Here is a 24,163-nt window from a genome sequence, read left to right on the forward strand (position 1 = left end):
AAGAGAAATATAAAGATACCAATCTTTATACCATAAAAGTGAGTACCATCTCAATTTGTTATCCGAGGTCTGTCTGACTGACAGGGTCTTCTGTATGCATGCTCTGTGAAGAGCATTTGCTCGTGGAAAGGTCAAAGGCAATTCTTGGTCAAAATGTCCATCTTAGCGAGACATTAATGTAAACACAGACAGTTTGTCTTAAGTGTATGTAAACAAGTAGGGAAAAATATCAGATTAGTGTCAAATATCGGATCTGTGCAATAGGTCACAGTAACTGAAGCCAAATATGATTGATGCTGTCTATTATGGCATTAATAATGATCAAATAACAATACTGACAAGAAAAAGAGAAAACCACTCGTTGCCCCAGATTTCTATAATTTTTCTTCTTCATTACTGACTGTTTACTTATAAAGTAACCTTGCCTTATGTTTACTTAATTGAAAATACTTGAAGGCTACATGCCATTGTTTTAATTTGATTTGTTATTTTATTTTTAAATAAAGCATTTTGTTCAATAGCACATTAGTCTTTAACTCTGTCCACACCAGGCATGTCTGTTGACGCGATACAACGGCTTGAGGCTGTCTACACTGGATGGGTTGACTTGAACATTCTAATGTTTATTTGTGTTGTTGGCAGTAGTAGCGTGCAGTGCAAAATGGAATGGGACACCTGTTGACTGCAACAGACGCTTCCGCTATAGACAGCATCATTGATTTTAATGGGTTCTGTTGCTTTTAACATGCGATACTCGCATCCCGTTTAGACAGGGTGTTTGCTGTAGTACCACAATTAGTATTGAGAATTGAAATATGGAATTGGAAAAAAGAAAACTGTAATGTAAAAAGCCTTATTTTCAAAGCAACAAGGAGGACATAAAATAAAGTTACTGCTGGCGTTCAGCCAACAGTAAGAGCCAAGCTCTGATTCTTCAGCAAGTCATTATGGAATAGTAAAATCTAATTTACAATGACTTATTCATGCAGAAAATATTCAAATATACATTATTCTCCTTCTGTCTATGCAAGGATACATAACCTTACTAAGACAACCAAACATACACATACTGCCGGATGGTGTAGCACACTGACATCTAAGAATATTATTTACAGTACATTGGAAGAGGTCCATACAAGGTTATATAATATGTGTTATGTTTGTATGTAGGTAAGCATAATGCATGTCTAGATATATGATAATGGCAAAAATCTAATATGGGACCTAAGCACTCTGGGACATTGGTTAATGCTGACAGTTAGCCACTCAGGTCTCATGGGTCACTAGGCTTTGTTAAGTGGAGCAGACGGTTGACATGATTGCTGTCTTCTTAGAGACAACACAGAGACTTCCATTAATCCAGTTAGACCCAGACAGCCATGGAACAGTTTGGGAAGCAGATAATCCAGTGTAAGATGTTTACTAGAAGCCTCCTGAGAGCAGAGATGAGCTGACAGCATGACTGGGTGGACTGCAGGCTATTCTGTCTCACCGCTGACACACCGTTACCTTTTCACACGGTTACCTTTCTCTTGCACGTTCTCTTTTTGCTGCCATCTACCTCTTCAACCCTATTATTTCTTCTTATTTCCAGACTCAAATCACTGTTTATTCCACAGATAACATAACATTTTTGCAACTAAATGTATTTGGAGCAATTGTGCATAAACACTCAATAATATTTTTGAATGTTTCATTCTGCATTTATCATGTTTATCCTTGTATGTTGCATCCTGATACAAAACTGCATAATTAACAGGCTTTACAAGGTGAAAACTAAATAATTGACAAAAACAACTAAATCTTGCAGCTCAGAATTTCTACTTTGGTTGTCATTATGTTAGTATGCAGCAGGCTGATACAAAATTGCATAATTGACAGGCATTTCGATCTGACTAAAAAGCACTAAAATTGGCAAAACAACAAAATAATTCCCCAAACAATACATTTCCTTGAATAAAGACAACCATTAACACATCACGGCATAACTTCTTGCAAGCTCATTTGAACTGGCAGTTGACCCATTTTCTACTGAGGCTGTGATGTCATTGTCCCGTGACTAAGGGCATGACATGACCTCTTTTTTAATGGCCCGAGGATAGGCACTGCGTCACTGGTCTGGACAGGCTATTGCTGAACTGCTTTGACATCAGGGTCTGACGAGATATTTTTAAATGCTGCTCAGACTCCAACAGGCTGTGGAGTAAACACTGCTGTCAGTGTGACCTCAGCATCTCCTGACCTCAGGGTTGACCCCTTCTGCCCTCAACCTAACAGCTCAGGGTCTGATGGTTTCTCAACCCTGATTTTCCTCTTGTGAGCCACTGATCTTTCTTTCTGACCTAAGGGAAGAGCTAGTGAACACTCCAAATACGAAAACACCAAAACAGTGAACTAGGTTTGCTTTAGGACCCAGATTTACCACTGGGCATCAAGTGGTCATCCAACACAGTACCAATATTGTTTATCATACAAAAGTAAACAAAAATTTCCTTTAAATGTCCTTTTGAATTTTAATTGAAATGTATTATTATTTATTAATATATGAACTACATAGGCCCAACAATATGCAAAACATAGCATAGGCTGAAAAGGAAAAATGTACCATTTTGATTTTTAAATGTCTATTGAATTTCGACAGTGAACCCATATTTAGTGTAGTCTATGTCATATTTTCTTTTACCTTGCATAGTTTTGTTCATGGTTTTCGAGGATGAGGGCATGTCATCCAACCTGTACATGTTGGCATCTCAAAGGTGCCTTTTCTTAGAAGCTAGCCTAATTTGGCTAGCTTCTACCAAGTGACAGATTGAATTTGCGGCAAACTACCATACAGTTTGATGGGATGCAACGTTGATTAGACAATTTATTTTGGTATCCTAACTATGCACAATTATATGGTTAGCTAAAGTTGCCCTAAACCAAAGTGCTAATCTACTATGTTTTTAAAACATTAAATTAGTTGGTTAGGGTTAAGAGAAATGGCAGTTATTTAAAAGAAAAGGCACCTTTGAATTTGCTTGTGAAGTCTTTTCAATAAATGTGCAGCACATGGGGGAAGTAAAAATAAATAAATCAGCAACATGTCTTTTTTCTTCTCAAAGGTTGCAGAAAGGATGTGAGTTGTTTAGAGAGGAGGCGGCAGATGTGTTGAGGCCAAGAGAACAGTAATTGGAGGACTTAACCTAAGCATTTGGAGGTTGTATTTTTGAGCTAACCTGCCTTTGCTGTCAAAGCAGCGAACCTTGCCCCTTACTACACAATAATGAAAAGTGGGAAGAACTGTTAAAGTCGACATAAAATTCCATTTGCATGCCATTTACTTGTGCAATCTGAAGCATTTCAGGGTGAAACAGGATACTGAATAAGAAAAAATTATGGCGGGATGTGATTTTATCCATCATGTACAGTGCATCCGGAAAGTATTCACAGCGCTTCGCTTTTTCCACATTTTGTTATGTTACAGCCTTATTCCAAAATGGATTAAATTCATTATTTTCCTCAAAATTCTACAAACAGTACCCCATAATGACAACGTGAAAGAAGTTGGTTTGAAATCTTTGCAAATTTATTAAAATAAATAAATAAATAAATAAAATAAAAAAATCACATGTACATAAGTATTCACAGCCTTTGCTCAATACTTTGTTGAAGCACCTTTGGCACCAATTACAGCCTCAAGTCTTTTTGAGTATGATGCTACAAGCTTAGCACACCTATTTTTGGGCAGTTTGTCCCATTTTTCTTTGCAGGACCTCTCAAGCTCCATCAGGTTGGATGGGGAGCGTCAGTGCACAGCCATTTTCAGATCTCTCCAGAGATGTTCAATCGGGTTCAAGTCTGGGATCTGGTTGGGCCACTCAAGGACATTCACAGGGTTGTCCCATAGCCACTCCTTTGTTATCTTGGCTGTGTGCTTAGGGTCGTTGTCCTGTTGGAAGATGAACCTTCACCCCAGTCTGAGGTCCAGAGCGCTCTGGAGCAGGTTTTCATCAAGGATGTCTCTGTACATTGCTGCATTCATCTTTCCCTCGATCCTGACTAGTCTCCCAGTTCCTGCCGCTGAAAACATCCCCAGAGCATGATGCTGCCACCACCATGCTTCACTCTAGGGATGGTACTGTCCAGGTGATGAGCGGTGCCTGGTTTCCTCCAGACATGACGCTTGCCATTCAGGCCAAAGAATTCAATCTTTGTTTCTCATGGTCTGAGAGTCCTTCAAGTGCCTTTTGGCAAACTCCAGGCAGGCTGTCATGTGACTTTTACTGAGGAGTGGCTTCCGTCTGGCCACTCTACCACACAGGCCTGATTGGTGGAGTGCTGCAGAGATGGTTGTTCTTCTGGAAGGTTCTCCTCTCTCCACAGAGAAATGCTGGAGCTCTGTCAGAGTGACCATCGGGTTCTTGGTCACCTCCCTGACTAAGGCCCTTCTCCCCCGATCGCTCAGTTTGGCCAGGCGGCCAGCTCTAGGAAGAGTCCTGGTGGTTCCAAACTTCTTCCATTTACGGATGATGGAGGCCACTGTGCTCATTGGGACCTTCAGTGCTCCAGAAATTTTTACGTATCCTTCCCCAGATCTGTGCCTCGATACAGTCCTGTCTCGGAGGTCTACAGACAATTCCTTGGACTTCATGGCTTGGTTTGTGCTCTGACATGCACATTTAACAATGGGACCTTATATAGACAGGTGTGTGCCTTTCCAAATCACGTCCAATCAACAGAATTTACCACAGGTGGACTCCAATCAAGTTGTAGAAACATCTCAAGGATGATTAGTGGAAACAGGATGCACCTGAGCTCAATTTTGAGTGTCATGGCAAAGGCTGTGAATACTTATGTACGTGTGATTTTTTTTTTTTTTTCGTTTTTTATTCTTAATAAATTTGCAAAGATTTCAAACAAACTTCTTTCATGTTGTCATTATGGGATATTGTTTGTAGAATTTTGAGGAAAATAATGAATTTAATCCATTTTGGAATAAGGCTGTAACATAACAAAATGTGGAAAAAGTGAAGCGCTGTGAATACTTTCCGGATGCACTGTATTGATAGATTGTGAAAAGTTGGCATAACACCAGAATGGGGCCATGTGGTTGGAGGGGAGGGGTTGAAAAGTAAGAGGGATCTGTGACATTAGCTGAAAAGAAAAGTCAGAGAAGACGCAAGTTGCTACATTTTGACGAAAGATTATGAGGACAAAATTCTGAGGTTGAGGGCTGAGCATTGCTCAAGAACAGCATTATTATAGCGGTCATTCTTGCTCTAGAGACGTGTGAAGTCTTGCGGTCACACATTACTGTTTACTGCAGAGCTGGAAATGTCCCACCCCACACCTGAAACGGAAACTACTTCGAGGATGTACGGCACTTACAACCCTGTGAATTTATAAAGTAAAGTCCAGTTAAAACCCTTTTCACACTCTCACTAGTTTATTTAATTTGTCTACTAACAATGCCCAACAGTGTATGTACAGTACTGTGCAAAGGCACTTGTGAAAAATGTTGCATAGTGGGGATGTTTCAAAAGTAATGACAAATAGTTTTCATTTATCATTTAATGTCATACAAAGTCCAGTAAACATAAAAAAGCTAAATCAATATTCGGTGTGACCACCTTTGCCTTTAAAACAGCACCAATTCTACTAGGTACACCTGGACACAGTTTTTCTTGGTTGTTGGCAGATAGGATGTTCCAAACTTCTTGGAGAATTCACCACAGTTCTTCTATCTATTTAGGCTGTCTCAAATGCTTCCATCTCTTTATGTAATCTCAGACTGACATGAAGTTCAGTGGGGGATCTGTGGGGGCCATGACATTTGTTGCAGGGCTCCCTGTTCTTCTATTCTAATCTTTTCTATTTGCAAAATAATGTTTGGGAGTCTAACATTTATATATCCTATTGACACACTAAAGCTGAAGATATAAATAATCATCTTAAGACAAATGCTTTTGTGAAACATCTTATGTGCCTAAGACTTTTGCATAGTACTGTACATCCATTACAGAAGATTTGTCATTTTTGTCATTTTTTTCCCTCAAAGTCATGGAAATTTTCACCACCGGTGTCATTTCCACCACATCTCAAATTCTGTATTGTGTCTATTAGATTTCCGTGGTGGAAATGACGATGATGGAAATCACTTTTTTAACGTTTTGAAATAATATGGCCATCTCCTTTGTCTTGCTAAGGCTAATTTTGTGGCTTACATTTTATGTGTCCTAACATAAACACAATTAAAAGTTAATAGTTTACTTGTTCATAATTTGATTCAAACATCACTTTTTATTTTCATATTTTATTTCAAGTATGCTCCTCATTGACACTTTTGTCCACTTGGTAAACAAGTACAGTAACTTGAAAAAACTTTATTAGGGGCAAAACAGTTTGGTGTAGTGGAAATTACACCACAACTGTGGGACAGTCTTCATTTTTTTAATTTATAAATAATTTTCACACAATAAATATTGAAATGGTTTATGTTTATTTCACTCTTTGTTTAGATTATTATAGTTTTAAACATGTAATAATTAGTATTTTTGTAAGGGACTTTCAAAGTTTAATATTGAAAGTCTGGGACAAGGCTAAAACAATAAAATCTATACATAAAAGGCATTTGACAAGTACCAAACATAAATGATAAAGGCCTGGTAAAATGTTTCCAAGTCAGTTTTAATGTGACTTTCATATAACAAATAGAAGAAAAGAAAAAAATCATTTTAAATCTGTTTGTTTTATTAAAAATTAGCCCCTGGGACATGAAATTGTCCAAAGCTGAAAAAAAGCATCATATATAATCCCAGCATGGCAGACTTAAATGATTTTGGTATTGTTCATCCCTATAGACCATTGTTGTCCATGGCTAAATCAGGCCTGGCGTGCACTCATGAATTGTGCACGATAGCACCAGGAAAATGTAATAAGAAAATAAAAACAGGGTCAATTTTGATTTAATGTTAACTTTAACACCAACTAGACAGCTATTCATTTAGACAACCCAATGAATAGTTCATTTTGTAAATGCATTTCTACTATCAGTCAGTAGGTCCGGAAGAAGAGAGGGAGGGAAGAGAGGAGGAAAGAAAGAATGAAAGAGAGATGTGCAAAGAGAAAGAAAAATAAGTTGTTCAAGTTAGTTATTTGTGTAGGAAACAGGAACATTTCTCAATCTATGGGGAGTTTAAGCATGTTTACATCTTATGCATTAGTCTGATCTTTTCCAAACCCTGACAAGGCCACCATTACAGTCAAGCCAAATTACACCTCTGAAAGATCTAACCCCCCTATCGACGGCCGTTAAACACACTTGAGCTGAGAGCATTTGGGTGAGAAAAAAAAACTGACTAGGCTTTCCTTCATGAAGACGGAAAACAGCACAAAATAACACAACCGAAAGATGTGGGCTAATTTACAGGCCCACAGCTCGAGACAGAGCACCAGATGGTGAGAGTGTGAGAGCACATTTGTGTCTCTTTACACCATTACCAGATTTCACAAGCCAGTCACTTTTCTAACAGAGCCAAGTCAGGATCCTTCAGTTTAATCTTACAACCACAAAATGTGTCATATCGTCTCTGGCATCCCTTGCCTTTGTGTTAATGTGTCTCTTTGTCACTCATTTGTCCGTCTCTTTGCTCTCACTCTCGCTTTTAATACTATTTCGCATACTCGATTATCAACTGTTTCGTACTATCAATGAGATGAATGACAGTTTCTTGAACAACAAAATAAAAAAAATCGTGACACACAGCCAACATTGTACCATAGCAGTGTGTAGAAATCACATCAAAAGAGATTTTGGTGGGTTTCCAAAAAGGCTGGCTATTTTTTTTTTTTTTTTTTTAATAATGCAAGCAAAGCAGAAGAGCTTCACAATTACTAGTCACCTAATTTACATTTAAAATGCATTAACCAGTTGCATAAACAGTGCCAAGAGTTATCAAACTTTTCCAAAATAAACAAAGAATAACTTTGTTTTTGTTACATTTTAGGTGACAATTAGCATTTCTCTTCATTTTTCTTTCTTCAAATAAGAACATCTGAGCATGTCTGATAATTAAAGGAATAGTTTACCCAAAAATGAAAATCCTGTTATTATTTATTTATCGAATGTCATTCCAAACCTGTATGCTGTTATTTTTTTAGTATAACATAAAAATAGAATCATTACGCAGCTCTGGTCATACAACGACAGTTCATAGTGACCGTGGCTGTCAAGAATGACTACTTTTGTAACAATACTACTTTTGGAGCAACAATAATGACAGAACTTTTATTATTCTTTTTAAATTTTGACCAGGCCTTTACCCTGATAGCACACGTAGAGTATGTCGCAGAGATGCCATTTCGAAATGTGCAATTTCATCTGGAAGATGCATTAAGCATTTGCTTATCTGCAATACGTCGCTAAAACATTCCCCGTCGGATGTTAGAACAACATTCAGCAGATGTTTTGTGACATTTAGATTTAGAATGTGTGTAACTTTGCTCTGTTTAAGACGTTTATCAGATGTGTGTACAAAAAGGTTGCTTAAATTAGAAAGCATTGCTGTCCAGATGATGTAAGCATTCAAAGACCCTGTTTCCACCTGGTATTAAGATGTGTTTTTGGTGATCCGATCACATGTGGTCAGACCTAAATACAGGTCTAAAATGTTTTGTGATCTGATCACAGAAACCACATACGAATGTGGTCAAAACCGCATGTGTCCACATCACATTTGAGGTGTAAACGCTAATCCGTGCTGTATGAGTCCCAGCAGCAGTGAAGCGCTACCCCTCACCTGTCAATCAACTGCTGTGCTAAAACAAGAGTTTAAACTTTGCCGTTTACGAGCGGCTTTAAAAGGAAATACATTTTAAAAAGCAGATATATTCACAATCATGAGAACTTCACGGATCTTCTTTAGTGTGTCTGATATCAACACAGATGACAAGCATGGACACCTGAAGCTCCTTTTATAGAGGTAATCCACTAAACTAATGGATAATTCTGCTCAACATGTTGCATTTGTGCTTAGATTAAATTAAGCTTTCTTTTTTGTGCTTAATTATCATGCAGTAACACACTGACATTGTGATTGATGTGTGTCGTCATGAAACAGAGACCCTCCCCTACCAATTCAAACACAAGTGGTCACAGGAGACTCATTTAAACGACCAGGTGTAAACAGCCATGTGTCTCACCTGACCACATGTGATTGGATCACCCGAAACTCATCTTATTACCAGGTGGAAACAGGGCCAAAGACTTCATAGTTACATATATGTTTACTGGGTAGAGAATACTTTGTAATAAAATAGATTTTTGTTTCTTCTCTTCCATGAGAAAAATGACAGAAGTACGTAAATCTCACGAAAAGTATAAATAAATGCCCTAGTAATATTTCATCTCAAAATCAAAAGAAAAAACCCCAAGAAATTGTAGTTTGCATATAGAAAAAAAAAAAGCCTATTTTTAGACAATATAAAGACTTTTTTTTTTTTTTAAGACTTTTTGCATCGGTACATTATTTCATGAAAATTCTCAATAGCATGTTTTAAGGCAAAAAAAAAAAAAACAAAAAAAAACATTCTGAGCAATGTAACTGGAAAACAATTATATAGAATATTTAAATTGTAAAGTACAATTATAAGTCATGGTAGAGTTTGTTGTACTGAACTGTATTGTGTATTGTTGTAGAACTTAATTTATGCTCATTTTAATAATAATAATAATAAGCTGCAAGCTGCGTCTGAAATTGTGTACTGTCAGAGCATGTACTGTATATGATGAAGGTCATACTTCTCGGCTGGTAAATCAGTCCGTTCTTTAGGTATGCAGGTGAGTAGTATGATTACATTTCTGATCGTGAATGTGGGCAATTGTCCCGTAACCCAAATATATGATGTATTTTCAACAACCCTGGAAAAAATTACTCTGGTTTTGTTAAATAAGCACCATTTAAGCACTATAAATGACTTTCTTGGTACACAGTTGAAATTAGCCACCAACTTGCAGTTATCTGCCATTTATTTTGAGCGTGACATCTCCTAAGCTTTCACGGGCATTATGGGATAGAACAGTGTCACTTCAGAATTTCGCCAGAAATAGTATATATTCATTTTATGCTAAATACAATTTCTTTAAATTTTTCCCCCCTTTTGATTATGGGGTGAAATATAACCCAGACATCTGCTTATTGAGATTTAGCCAATTAGAAGTTTTACACCTCCTATGCTATAAAGAAATGACCGGAGAGAATTCCACTAAATTGCACACACTCAACAACTGACAAACATATTACGTCACTATATGTCTAGCAGGTAACAAATAGCAGCTAGTCATTTTGACAGGCTGTGTTTAAGACCCACTGGCTGACCTAGATTAAGGATTTATATTTAGACATTATTGAAGAAAAGGCCCAGCTAATGATATGCAAGGGCAGATGTGATGGACTAATCAACTAACACCGCACCAACCAATATTTAGCATGTGGTGCTGCTAATTTATTCAGATATGCTGTTTATCCAAGGTAAAACTCAAGGGCGCACCAAATGTTGACTGGTTTCTCTTAAAATTGTAGAAAAACTTCATCTTCAACATTAAAATTTTGAGGGTTTCTTCTGTCAAATAACACCACTCTGGGGTATTTAGTTTAAACTTTCTGACTTAAGCCCATCAGAACAAAAATCTTCAAAATACTGTTAAAATGCAAAAGCTTGATTGTAATTTAAGACTGTAATGCGCTATTCTTGAAAGATTTTTGACTGTAGACATACTATATGGTGCTTATTATATACTAAGTAAAGAATAATGTACAGTCAGACATTATTACAAAATAAATAAATGGACATGAAATATTAATTTGAGCTGAAATTATTTTATCATGTTTGGAAAAAAAAAAAAAAAAAAAAAAGAGACTGTGGAGTGATACATGACACATGAAACTAGCACAGATAAATATTTGACAGCAAAATGTCGTTATTGACCAGTATAAAGTATTTCAGAGAGCCGTGCGATAAATCTTTGGAACTGTTTTACTCAAACTCACCTGACTGTCCTACTGCTGCATAAACAATTTCACAGCCCTAAAACCCTCCAAACAAAAACCATGAATTATTTGCTGAGCCAGTTTGAGTTGAGAGTGAGTTAAAGAGGCGCAAACTAGTTTAAGCCCAGCAATAATACAAGGAGCTCAACGCTCATAGACTGACATCAAAAGGTATTTATCTTAGAGCACAACAGTGAAAGGGAGAAGAAAGATGCGTGAGAGATATAGGGAGTAAAAGAAATTGTAAAAGGCGAAATGATGAAAGTGGGGGATGAGAAGAAGTTTGTTACTGTTCAACAAAATACAGAGATCTGATAATGCAATAATGACATTTATACACATGAAGTGCTAAAACGTACTAAAATATGCAAATCTTAAAGTCAACATGAAATCAAAATGAACACTATATACTTCACTAATTACTACACATTATGGAAGTAAAATGGGATGAGAATATTGATTCATGTTGAGTTAAAAGACATCTATTCTAGTGAAATCACAAAACAAAATTCAAAGAAATGGGTTCCCGCTGATAATATACATCTGAAGTACAGCATCAATTTTGGATGATTAAAGCTGAAGTATGTGATTCCTGCAACACTAGTGCCACCGACTGGAATTGCAAAAATATACTATGTTTTCAAAACAGCTTTCCGAATGTCCCCCTCATCTGCTGTTGTTCAAACAGTCAGATAGTCCTGCCCTCAATACATGCCATTGGTTGAGTAAAGTTGTTGGGGTGGGTCTAAGCGGGTCACTCGGGAATTTTCATAGTGCCACAAAGACACATTGTTTACAGTTTTCTAGAAAATAAATCTATGAATGGCTTACTTATAGCTGTCTCTGCATATTAAACTGGGATAGAAAAAGTATTTTAATACTAAAAAAGTTTCATTCTTCAGCATTAAAATAGAAAGATAAGCTCTGCACTGTAGCTCCATAAAATACAAGTGAATGGTGGCCAGGACTTTGAAGGTCCAAAAAGCATATAAATGCAGCATAAAATTAATCCATACGACTCCAGTGGTTAAATCCATGTCTTCAGAAGCAATATGACAGGTGTGGGTGAGAAACAGATCAGCATTAAAATCCTTTTTGACTATAAATCTCCACTTTTGCTTTCACATTCTTCTTCTTTTATTTTTGGCGTGCATATCGCCATTTAGTGGGTAGAGAGGAGAATTTATAGTAAAAAAGGACATAAATATTGATCTGTTTCTCACCCACACACCCGTATTGCTTCTGAAAATATGAATTTAACCACTGGAGTCATATGGATTATTTTTATGCTGCCTATATATGCTTTTTGTACCTTCAAAGTTCTAGCCACCATTCACTTGCATTGTATGGAACTACAGAACTGAGATATTCTTCTAAAAATCTTTGTTTGGGTTCTGCAAAAGAAAGAAAGTCATACACATCTGGGATGGCATAAGGGTGAGTAAATGGTGAGATAATTAAAATTTTTGGGTGAACTAACCCTTTAAGGCAGATTACAACCTGGACCTCACCCATATACTTAAAGCAAAAACCTTACACTTAGACCAACAAATCTTAATTTATAATTCAACACTGGCCAACAAAATCCCTGGACAGACAGCGGCAGATGTTGCTATAAAGTTAGCAATTAAATAAGTAACCAGTTTGTTGGAGTTCTTGAACTGGTCAGAAATTATAATTGCACCCTTAAATTTCTCTGTAATAAGAACTTTGTCAAAAAAATAAAAAATAAAAAATTAAATCAACTTAATGTGCGATTGAAATAGTTTAAATGATTGTCAGACATTTCTAAACAATATGTTATTGTTTATGTTTTAGTTTTTACTTGGAAATCAGCACTTGCACCACTACAAATCTGATCTCCTAGACTGACTATTTCTCAAAACATTATAAAATTATTTTAGCATAACCTAATTCATATTCTAAGCCGTCACATTCTGTGACATCACAACAAGCATGTGTGTACACCGCCTAATCACCTTTCTCTCAAGTCATCAAGGCAGCGTTGTAGGTGCATTTCCCCTGCAGTGACCAGCACATGTTCCCCTGTTTCCTGAATCAACACCTCTGCACATGGGTCCGCCTGGTTCAACAGCCTCATACCTCGCACCAGCTTCGGCATTTCACCTACACACACACACAGACACACACACACACACACACACACACACACACACACACAAAGCTGCCATGTTAACATTTCAGCATGAATTGTTTTGTGATCCTGTCAAAACTTAATGCAGGCTTTACTATAAGGCTGTTAGTCAAGGCTGTACTAAGAGCAGTTACGTTACGACTATGAGAGCACTGCTAATAAAGATCTTGAGTTTGTGTTTGCTGGCAACTACTGCCTGCATTGGCCTCTCCTGACCTAAAGGCAAGCTGAAATTATGATTATAAAACCTTGTACCCTGAAACAGGGACAGTTATCTCCACAATGAGGCCTTGTGTAAGACTGTGTGTTTCCACACAAGAGAGGTCAGACAGTTCCTTGGTGTGCTAAACTGGGAAACATTTAACTTCCTAATTTTTGCTGTGCTCTTGACTAATGTGTCCCATATGAATGAGTGTGATGCTTTGAGGCTGAAGGGGTTTCCATGCCATCTCTGGCACTACTAATGAGAATGACAACACCTATATAAACCTTGGGAAATCATGATTAAACATCTATTTATACCACCTTTGCACCATAGAGACAATGGAGTGTAAGGCAGACCATTAATCTTTAATATTATTTTAGCACCTTTATTACGGTTAGTCATTAGCTCCGTTCCAAAACCTAGCGAGATGCATATGCAGGCATCATAGGCGATACAAAGGCTTTCCTCATTTTAGCCAAATTCAAGACATCACATGTTTGCCATCTCTGCTGAATTTTATTTATTTTTTTTAATTCTGAATAGGTTTAAGCTAGTCTTAGTTGGTCTAGTCTTAGGTTGAAGTTGGTCACGCAGCTTGGCCAAGCTGGTGTTCAGCTGGTTAACTGAAAGGCCAGTGGTAAAGTGCCTCAAACACCTCTAAAACCAGCCAACTGACCAGCCTGAGCGACCAGCTAAGCCCTGGGAGAAAAAAAAAAAAAAAAAAAAATTCAACATGGTGGACAAAGTGAAAGACATGCAGAAGATGATTCATTCAATACCAAAGAGTATCAATAAAAACAGATTAATCTGATTATAAATGGTCAAATTATGCCCTATAGTTATGTGTTTTTAATGATAATCTAATAGTTGTTATAATAAATATATAAATAATAATTAATTAAATAATTTTAAATAGAGTATTGCATAGTTAGCTTAGCAACATGCTAACACCAAACTCACACACACACTTATTCTCCAATAATTTGCATCAAAATACCAGAAACAAATGATTTTCATTATTTTCGGTTACGTTAACGGTTCTCAAATCTATATTCTGTTGGCAATCTGGACAGAAAACCTTACTAAAATACTCCAAAAGTGTTTCCTGCACTATTTTTCAGCGCTACAATATCACTATTGAATCTCCAGCATGAAACAAGTAGTCCGATCCCAAACAAATTACTCTTTTGAGCCAGTTCTTTTAAGTGAATTAACAACCTACAGCACGATCAGTGTTGTCTGATTCCTGAACTAATGATTCATATGAGCCAGTTCTTTTTAGTGAATCAACAACTATACCGCAACAAGTATTGTCTGATTACCAAACGAATGACTCTCATGAGCCGGTTCTTTTTTGTGAATCAAAAAGACTTGTGAATAAATTGGAGAGGTGACTGAAGTAATCTGACAAAATTGACTCACTCGAAATAAATCAAGAACTGTCAATGTTATGTGTACACTACAAGGCTAATGAGTGAAATAATATGAAAACCTAGTATACACATTATAAGTTTTGTATTTCAGGTGCACTCGGTAATTTTTTACCTCATTAAAAAAGATTTACTCCTAAAGAAATTAAAAGACATTTTGAAACATAGGTATAAAATCATGAGCAATCACATGATATGAAGACTCCAGTCATATCAGTAACCTTATCAAAGTTTTATTTGACATGGAGAGGGTCTCCTCATGGGGGCTGCCATGTTAGAATCACATGACCAGCCAAATACTACTGGCTTAATCTCAGTTATCTCCTTGATATTGGACACTTTCCCTTTTGGATTAAATTAATCATGGCTGACTGTGAATAGTGAATTTCTACAATGGCATCTGTAACTAAAAATTATTGATTTTGAATGATGCTGCATCCACGCTGCTAGGTATCACTGTAGGCCCAAGATGCACCAAGATTACAGAGTGCACCTTTAAGTGAATAATCTGAAAAGGAACTTCAAGTTTACTTCCAAGCAATTCAATATTTCCTAAATAAAAAATTATAATACAGTTCTGTAAAAGAGCAGTTCACTTTTAAACTTACACTATGTAAGCAAATAGTATTGTTAATTTGTCTCAAATGTCTATCAAATCCACTTGTGAAATACAATCAAGAAATCTGACTCAAAAAATTTATTTCTGACCCTGCATTATTCCATTGCAAACAAATACAAAAAGATACAAAGCATACTAAATATATACCCATAAATGTTTTTATAACATGCATAAGCATGACTTATAGCTCCAGGGCAGAGAAAAAATAACTGCTCTGAATGGCTTGTTTTTAATTACTATCTAGTTACCATGTGATGATTTACTGTTAATTTTTGCTTTTTCATTTAAATTGCATATATTTTATGATTTTCTTAAAGGTGCTGTAAGTGATTTTAGCCTTTCTACTTCCACGAGACTGAGCTGTTGAATTAGTCACGCGCCCTCTTTCCAAAACCCTGCACTCCAAAGATACCAAATGAGCTTTAATGAGGCCGACATCATGCAGAAACGGTTAATAAAAACAACAGCAGCAAAATAGCACCATCAACAGACAACTGTTGTGAACAACATGGCATAAAAATGGCAGTAAGCCAGAATAATTTGCTGAAACCAAAACACGAGAATGCGCAAAATGATCGACAGATCGAAAGCGTCAGAGGCTGCGGCCTGTGGACAGATTTTTTTTGTGCTGTTTACAGAGTCTAGAGCTGTATCTAGAAGTGTTCTGAAATGCTTGGTTTTGCTTATATTCAATATATATATTACCCTGCATTGTAGCTCGATGGAGTCTCCTAGAACATTGCATCTTAAGGCCGAAACATACTTCACGCAAGGATGCAAATGCAGACGTGAGCGCGTGGCCAAAGCGTGGTCCCGTTGTACATACATTATGTGTGCTCTTGTGTTGCTCTGGCGGTTACAAATCTCAGACCACAAGAGGGCAATAGATTTTTTAGGCGTGACCACGAAATCAGTGTTGCGTCCGAAACCAGGAAAATGCTGCCTTCGGAGGCTGTATAAGGAGGCAGGATGAAAATAAGGTGCTTTTCAAACTGTTCGGAGACCAGTTCCCTTAAGAGTTCCATTCATTCAAAACAGCTGTCAAAACAGTTAAGCCATTAACTGATTAGGCAGCAAGTCAGCTGCCTACGTTTTCAGATGCAGCCTGGATGTGGTAGATCAGTCGATAGTTGAGGAGTGGATAGAGACACAGAGAAAAAACAAGTTTGTTTGAATGGACTGGGGACACAAATTCTTATATATTTTTCTAAAGGTTTCAACTCAAATTGCTGCCCGAGTCCGGCATGACAGTTGTTGATTGAAAGAAGAAAATCCATTCTAGCGCCCCTTGCTGAGAATGCAGCGCATACTTGCACATGCATATCACTAACATCTGCTAACTATCCCGGAATATACCCCTTCAGAATACAAAACCACCCTAATCACCATGTCAGGGTTTATTTTGTGATGATAACCGGCTGACTTTGCATTGTCCCTTACATACATTTAATTCGAAAGTATGTTTAAAGCATACCGTCATAAATGAAACAACTATTAAAACAAAGGTCACTTCCTAAGGTCTATACGCATATAAATGATTCACATTTCTATAGATCAGTGATCTCTGGTTAAATGGTTTTACTTCAGGTTTTATATTGGACATCAAGTGTTGACCCATCACAGTATCAACGCAACGACGTGTGAAATCGAGCTTGCGTAGCAAGGTGCATCTGCATTCACGTACTAGCGTAGAGTATGTTTGGGCCTTTAATGTTCAAGTTAAAATGTGTATGCTCGATAGAGATTCGAGAATACGATGGAGGTGGAAATAAATAGTAAGTAACAATTAAACTTTTGGTTTGTTCCTTACACAAATCTATTGTGTAAGGAACACAATAGTGACTTTATAGTGACTTTAGAAGACTTGGAATAATGCATACAAGGTTTATGGACTACATTTATGTGAGTGAGGGTTGTTGTGCTAAACAAGTACTCTTTGTGCGACTTGTGCCTGTTTTTGCTCATCAACACATACTTGGATGCTTGGGCTCAACTGCTACTCTGACGATGGGTGTGGCTTCAAAGTTGAGTGGCGTGAAGGGCGGGCAGGCAAGAGACGTAGAGATGGTGGCTGACTTGAGAATGAATTCCTCCATTCCACCAATACCTGCAGAGAAACAAACAACATGTAACACTGCATCATTCAACAGACCTTTGAAAATGTCAAATAACAGTAATGCAGATGGGTTTTAAACCTTGGGGCTCCACACTCCAACAATGTTCCATGAAAAGAAGGGTTTTTCTTGTATTAAACACTATTATCTTTACAACTGCTGCCTGTTATAACAAAGACCTCTGTGTGAGCCTGTTTACGGGGGAGGTTGTGTGAGTGTGTAAAAGTGTGCATGTGTTTATTACGTTTGGAAGGAGAAAGAAAAACACACCTTGAAGAACTCTGATATTTGTGATTACAGTTATATTTGCAGGGCTGCTATGACCAAGGTTGTGCACCATTCAGAACTGAATTGAAAATAGAGTTTCTGAGGTTACAAACAGCATGCAGAATTTTATTTCAAATTTGAATTTAAGGAAGAGGAAATAAATTGAATTAAATTTAAATAACTGCTGTATGTGTAGTTTTTAATAATACATTTCATTTTCCAGTATAGAAATGATGCACTGAAAGCATACACTTATCATATGAGGTATTTCCAGAGCCAACGTGTGACTGTGAAATTTCTTTGTATTCAGTAAGTTCTCTTCCATCTCAAGAATTTAATGGAAGTCAACTCTTCAATTCTGAATTTAGCCCCAGCCTGAAGAGTGTAAAATAATATCTGTCAGGATTGAAAAAAATAAAAATAGAATAGCCGAACATAATATATTCTTAAAAAAGGCTAACTGCAAATCGATCACAGTACAACATAATACCTTAATATGTGAAATTTCCAGTGCTCAAAGCGAGGAGTGGGGTGGGTGACCACACATAAGGCATTAGGGATCCCCCATTTGGAAAGAAAATGAGGGAGGTGGAAAAATGGAAACTGGAGGCCTTTCTCGCTTTGGTGCATGGATTACGAATATAGGAACACTTCTCACAATAACCTTGCTGAGGTTTTGTTCATTCCCAAGGCAATTTCCTCAATTGCTTCTGTTCACATGTGCACAGCAAGAGTCTCCGCTTTATGAACATCTTTCATTTTCCCCTTATATAAAAACTTTTTTGGAACTGATTGGCGGGCAGTAATCGAAGTAAGTGCATTCTTATAAAAAACTGTTGGATCGGGACAACTGAATGGAGCATTTCAGCAGCTCAGCAGGATTACGATTTCATTCGCCCCTCAAATCCCATTCAGTAGAATTACATCAGGTCCAGAGCAAAAACGAGCAAAGGGTGAGTTTGTTCAGTTTGCAGAACCAGCCATGAGTCAATTGATTCTGTCACAGACTGGTATTTTTAAGGGGCATTTTCAGCCAGACTCAAAATCTTGTTCATGAACAAACACCTGGAGGCTGTAAAGTCGGCAATAAAAATGGCTTAACGACAATCAGCACAGACTTGCCAAAGCTAACCTGAGTATGAAGTCTTAAGTTTCAAGGTTTGGACAGGGTCATTATCTGACCATACAGATGACAACATCGATCAACTCACAAAGGTTTATTTTAGCACCACAGCCACGCTGACATACCAAATATAGAAAAATAAACATAACAGCATATACAATGTTGGATCTGCCAAGTATTAATGTGAAGTGTTTAATTTCTGCGGCACAAGCATCAGCAAACAGAATTACGAAAATATTGACTGTTCCGAAACACTATCCCCGTTTTTCCTTGGTTGGATAAACAGAGCTAATGTTGCAATGATGGGCTGGTCAGAGTGCACTAACATGATCACATGGGAAACCGACATTTTGCTTCCAAAAGGTCATGTACCTGGAAATCAACCCCATTCTTCCTAATTACTTAAGAGGGTTGTCCACCATCAGACATTTTTGCATCAATTCAAGTCTGAACACATTTGTCCAAATACAATACATTTATTACTGATAGCGCATTGCAACATGGGTTCTGGTCCAGTGCAAACTAGGAAGTAATTGTGTTTAGATTAACAATTGTGAGCGCGATTCAAAGGTTACATTTTTGCTTAAAAATGACATTTTTACTCCATTGACTGTTAGGTTTAGGTTTGGGGTTTGGGGGTAGAGTTAATAAAACATGCTGTAACAAGTAATTATTATTATTACTTTATATTTATTACATTATTTACTAAAAACAAAAATCAAAAAATAAATTAAACTCGCTTTTGGTGCCACTCCATTGAAATTTTACCCAGAAACTGAAGCTCAGGCGTGCCCATATGTTAAACAACACTCCCAGCTTCGGCCACTGGGGAGCAGTGATTTGAATTTTGGTAAGCACAGATCGATTTCATTTTTCGCGAATGAAAACAAGGTTGTGAGAGAAAAAAATGGACAAATAAATAGACAAAACCAAAAGAAGTTGTAATAATTAGATGTGATCAAAACATTTAAATAGTACAATCCACTGAACGTCCATCCCTTGTTTTTATTAATAAATAAATTAAATATAGTGTTTACCCAGACAAAGGTCTATGGGTGTCTCTGAATTTTCAAGTAGGGAGGGAATAAAAAAAAAAATACAATACAAAAATACACTTTTGACATGAAGAGATTATTGGAGAGATAAAATGGAAGTGTTGTTAATACAGAGCCTTATACTAAGCCAATGAATTGTACACATTGGAGGGATTTGTAGGTGTCTTGCTTGGACAAGTGTTTGCACGTGTTTGGATAAGGGCACATTTTTTTTGTAAGGGCAGGATGTTGCACAGATGCCTTGAGGTGTGGGAAAACAGACAATTTTGGCATCCAATCAACTTTGATTATATGAATAAAGTGACTTATGAGCACTTATTACATTGCTCTCTAGAATACTTGATTCTGATTGGTCAATCAAGGCATTCTGTAGTCAAATTATTTGTGTATAATGAACACTTAACTGATAACTGATGGTTGTCCCAGACAAAAGATTTCCTACATAGCTAGCTTGTTTCTCGTACCACTGTGAAGTCTCTTTCTTCTCACATAATGAAATAATTTCATCTCAAATCAATATGTCATAATTTCAATCATCAGTATGACCTTAATTATTTATTAAGTATTCATGTAATAAGTGGGATAATGTACTGTCATCCGCTACGGATGTGCATGAGTATTTAACTAATCGAGTACTCGTTCTGCACTAGCAAGTCGACAATTAAAAACACTATTCGAATATCGCAAATTTACTTTTCTTTGCAAATTTGCATGCCGTGAGCAGCGCTGAATACTGTAGTGCTGTGGATGTTGAATGTGTCTTCGAGGTGTTGAATGAGAGGAGATATGATGGTGTCCATGCTTTCGACAGCAAAGCACTAGCAATCCTTGTAATATTTTGATTCTTATTTAATTATCCTCTGTTGATATTTGGTTCTTGTTGGAGTCATGCAAATCAACATACGAGGATCTGCTTTTATGGTGGAAAGAAACTGTTAAGCGTTACAAGAATCACAGAAGCTTGTCATACCAATATACACTATATTGCCAAAAGTATTCGCTCACCCATCCAAATAATTGAATTCAGGTGTTCCAATCACTTCCATGGCCACAGGTGTATAAAATGAAGCACCTAGGCATGCAGACTGCTTCTACAAACATTTGTGAAAGAATGGGCCGCTCTCAGGAGCTCAGTGAATTCCAGCGTGATAGGATGCCACCTGTGCAACAAGTCCAGTCGTGAAATTTCCTCGCTACTAAATATTCCACAGTCAACTGTCAGTGGTATTATAACAAAGTGGAAGCGATTGGGAATGACAGCAACTCAGCCACGAAGTGGTAGGCCACGTAAAATGACAACGGATTCTGAGGCGCATAGTGCGCAGAGGTCGCCAACTTTCTGCAGAGTCAATCGCTACAGACCTCCAAAGTTCATGTGGCCTTCAGATTAGCTCAAGAACAGTGCATAGAGAGCTTCATGGAATGGGTTTCCATGGCCGAGCAGCTGCATCCAAGCCATACATCACCAAGTGCAATGCAAAGCGTTGGATGCAGTGGTGTAAAGCACGCCGCCACTGGACTCTAGAGCAGTGGAGACACGTTCTCTGTAGTGACAAATCACGCTTCTCCATCTGGCAATCTGATGGTCGAGTCTGGGTTTGGCGGTTGCCAGAAGAACGGTACTTGTCTGACTGCATTGTGCCAACTGTGAAGTTTGGTGGAGGGGGGATTATGGTGTGGGGTTGTTTTTCAGGAGCTGGGCTTGGCCCCTTAGTTCCAGTGAAAGGAACTCTGAATGCTTCAGCATACCAAGAGATTTTGGACAATTCCATGCTCCCAACTTTGTGGGAACAGTTTGGGGATGGCCCCTTCCTGTTCCAACATGACTGCGCACCAGTGCACAAAGCAAGGTCCATAAAGACATGGATGAGCGAGTTTGGTGTGGAAGAACTTGACTGGCCTGCACAGAGTCCTGACCTCAACCCGATAGAGCACCTTTGGGATGAATTAGAGCGAAGACTGCGAGCCAGGCCTTCTCGTCCAACATCAGTGTCTGACCTCACAAATGCGCTTCTGGAAGAATGGTCAAAAATTCTCATAAACACACTCCTAAACCTTGTGGAAAGCCTTCCCGGAAGAGTGGAAGCTGTTATAGCTGCAAAGGGTGGGCCGACGTCATATTAAACCCTATGGATTAAGAATGGGATGTCACTTAAATTCATATGCGTCTAAAGGCAGATGAGCGAATACTTTTGGCAATATAGTGTATGTGGGTTAAATCTCTGAACACGAGCAGAGCACATTTTATAAAAAGTCAACTTTCACCACTTGTTTTTCTAAATAATAACATGTGAAATTATAAAAATGTGATGGCCTTTGTGTAAAGTTTATATATGTGCATTACCCTAATGCCGTTAGCATTGATCTTCTAAGTTTCTACATGAGTGCAAATGTTTTTTACTTTAAGATATTTTTTTTTTTCACAAAAGAAAAGTTGTTCAAGTTACCTTGTTTTGAAACTGTTCTTTGTAATGTTTGTGAATAAAACAAAATATAAATTTCACGTATGTGTCTCATTTGTTATTTTTAACAAAGATTTTCATTTACGAGTTTTTGTGGGTTAGAGTATTAGACTACAAAATAACTTGAAAATGCACATCACCATCATCTGCTAACTATCCCAAAGTAAACCCCTTCAGAATACAAGACCACCCTAATCACCCTGTCAGGGTTTATTTTGTGATGATATCTGGCTGACTTTGCATTGTCCCTTACATACATTTAATACCGTCATAAATTAGCTACTAGAACAAAGGTCAACCTAAGGTCTATTTCGCGTATAAATGATTCACATTTCTATAGTTCAGATTTACTTCAGGGTTGGACATCAAGTGTCAACCCAACAAGTATAAAATTTTTATTGAACAAAAATTAATTTCGATAGTTTCATGCCCTTCACAGCAAATCAGACATTGCACAAAACAGCTGGCAGCTGTACATCAACATCACGCCAATATCAAGGTAGCTCCAAGCCAATCATACACCAGCCCTTGCTTTATAAGTCTGCTTACAATCTATCACATTGTTGTTTCAGTGAGCCAACACGGCAACCTCCACCAACCCACTGCCACCAGTTGAGTCCTGCCCTGCATGGGGGTAGCCTCCTCGCCCCCTGCCTCCCATCTCCGGCAGGATCTGACAGTTCGAGTAGCAATTTCCTCTGACCGTCAGATGGGGCTTATGCCAAGAAGAGACATTACATTACTGTTTCATTATTATTCATCAAATAAATGTCAAGCCAGCTTCACTTAAGTATGCAAGTCTTTCTGATAGAACAGTCCTGCAACCCATTTGTGTCACTGCCCACAAGTTGAGAAGCACTGCTATAGATAATGACGGCAGGAAGAGAAAAGAGTGAATGATTTGGGAAAAGCTGTTTGTGCAAGGATATCACTTTACTGTAGCTTGGCTCACGGCTGATATCACCAGACCAAGTCAATTCAGTAATTCCACCGCCCCTCTACCGACACTCTTTTAACCTGCGAGTCACTTGTTCATCACCCAAAGTCAAGCCAGATGCAGTAGTCAGTCTAGACACAAGAAGTCTTTGTGTGAGCATTTGAATCTTAAATACATCCACCCAAGGCCTGGGGCACACTGCCATATTTATCCACTGCGCTGATGATTTCCTGTTCATTTTGACCCTTCTCACCCCCTTCTCCAACAGTATTGGTTCAGGGCCAGCTCACCCCTGTCTAGCCCATTATACGTCAAACAGCATCACTGATCTCAGATCAGTGGCTCGCAATAAATTCAAGTTCTTTAAAAACAAGCAAATTCTCAGCTCATCAGCATCAGATGGTGTTTTAATGATTGCTACATAAATCCAGTCTGCTTTAAACTTTTCACCTCACACATGCTTCTGATTTCCACACTGCACGGCTGCACATTTTCAGTGTGAAAACTGAGAAAAAAGGGCAAATAATAAATAAAAAACAATGTTAAATATCTAGATTTACATTTCCTGAAGGATGTACAAGTGTTAAAGGTGAACGTAGTACTTTTTTTTTTTTTTTTTTTTACCCCAAAATAAATGAATAGTACCTTTGAAGTATGTTGGTAACTGAAAATTTTTGTTTTTGCATTATGCTGCATCCATGCTTCTAGGTTTCAGTATAGATGTCAAATTATACTTCGGTTTTCCGCATGCAGTTGCGTCTCATGC

At 37.7% G+C, this 24,163-nt stretch overlaps 1 protein-coding gene across 1 annotated transcript in view; it reads right to left on the reverse strand.

The window, feature by feature from the left end:
- LOC127450764 (elongation factor-like GTPase 1) overlaps nt 1–24,163 on the reverse strand; it is a 174,864-nt gene that overhangs the window by 37,487 nt on the left and 113,214 nt on the right. Inside the window, exons 16-17 of the mRNA XM_051715108.1 lie at nt 17,415–17,546; nt 13,010–13,157 (exon numbers count right to left, since the gene is read on the reverse strand). Coding sequence (XP_051571068.1) covers nt 13,010–13,157; nt 17,415–17,546 — 280 coding nt within the window. The remainder of the gene's footprint in view (nt 1–13,009; nt 13,158–17,414; nt 17,547–24,163) is intronic.

The sequence above is a fragment of the Myxocyprinus asiaticus genome, chromosome 2 (assembly GCF_019703515.2).
Source record: "Myxocyprinus asiaticus isolate MX2 ecotype Aquarium Trade chromosome 2, UBuf_Myxa_2, whole genome shotgun sequence".
NCBI classification, from domain to species: domain Eukaryota; kingdom Metazoa; phylum Chordata; class Actinopteri; order Cypriniformes; family Catostomidae; genus Myxocyprinus; species Myxocyprinus asiaticus.